The sequence below is a fragment of the Echinops telfairi genome, unplaced genomic scaffold, assembly GCF_000313985.2.
Source record: "Echinops telfairi isolate 266 unplaced genomic scaffold, ASM31398v2 ScPeMD7_655;HRSCAF=1070, whole genome shotgun sequence".
Classification (NCBI taxonomy): Eukaryota; Metazoa; Chordata; class Mammalia; order Afrosoricida; family Tenrecidae; genus Echinops; species Echinops telfairi.
The window spans coordinates 31,506,581-31,507,640 of NW_022104553.1; the positions used below are offsets into that span (position 1 = coordinate 31,506,581).

The 1,060-nt window shown below is 69.2% G+C and overlaps 1 protein-coding gene across 1 annotated transcript in view; it reads right to left on the reverse strand.

The window, feature by feature from the left end:
* The window catches only part of PAK4 (p21 (RAC1) activated kinase 4), an 11,390-nt gene that overhangs the window by 3,901 nt on the left and 6,429 nt on the right, over positions 1-1,060 (reverse strand). Inside the window, exons 3-4 of the mRNA XM_030886361.2 lie at positions 627-1,058; positions 4-456 (exon numbers count right to left, since the gene is read on the reverse strand). Of these exons, the coding sequence (XP_030742221.1) occupies positions 4-456; positions 627-1,058 (885 nt within the window). The remainder of the gene's footprint in view (positions 1-3; positions 457-626; positions 1,059-1,060) is intronic.

The following is a 1,060-nucleotide window of genomic DNA, read 5'->3' on the forward strand; positions in this document are numbered from 1 at the left end:
CACCTCGTTGAAGAGTAGCTCGCGCCTCTGCTGCTTGCGCAGGCCCATCTTCTTGACGGCCACCAGCCGGCCGGAGCTGCGCACGGTGGCGATGCACACCACGCCGGTGGAGCCCTCGCCGATCTTGACGAAGTTGTCCAAGTACGTGCGAGGGTCGCCCGGGTCCACCACCAGCTGCAGGGCCGCCCGGAACTGCTCGTGGGACACCCGCTGGGGCTCCCGCTGGGGTGAGCGAGGGCCTGGGGGACCGGAGGCTGGGGGGGCGGGGAGAGCTGCAGGGATGGACGTGGTAGAGGTCTGAAGGGCCAGTTGGGGCTCAGAGGCATGGGGGCCCAGCACCCCGGGGCTGGTGGTGCCTCGGACTTGGGTGGCGGGCCGGGAGGAGGAGGAGGAGGACTCGGGCCCAGCCATTCCCCCCACAGATGGCCCGTTAGGGGCCCTGCCGTGAGACTCCCCCTGGAAGAGAAGAGGGGGCAATTGTCAGTGGAAGACGCCCAGGGCTGCACCAAGAGGGCCTGGCAGTGGGACAGACACATGGTGATCAGGATGAGGTGGACGTAGGGGGTAGGGGGGAGCACAGTCAGAGCGGACATGGGAGGGGAGGGGCGGGGTGGGAGGTCAGTTACCTGAGCACCTCGGGACTGGTGGTCTGTGTCGGCCCTTGGGTACGTGTTAAAAGGCCGGCCAGCTGCCAGCTTCGCCCCGCTGACATCAGGCCCAGAGAGGGGGCGTTTGTCCCGGGAGGGCTCCTGGGGTCCCCCCGGACCCTCTCTGGAAGACTTGGGCCTCTTCTCCGGCCCCACCCGCCGCCTGTCACCACTGCTGCCCCCTGTCTCGCTTCGCCCGGTGGTCCGGCCGCGGCCACCTGCCTTCTCCGGGGCCCCTCTGGCCGTGGTGGCCGGCTCCTCGGCCACCCCGTTCTGCTGGCGGGCACGGGTGGAGGGCGGCGGGCTGTCTCTCCGCAGGGAGTTGGAGCGTGTCACCGACATGTCCTCGAACTCGTCCAGCAGCAGTGTGAGGGCCCCATCCTTGGCGCCTTTGCTACCCCGCACGATGGTCT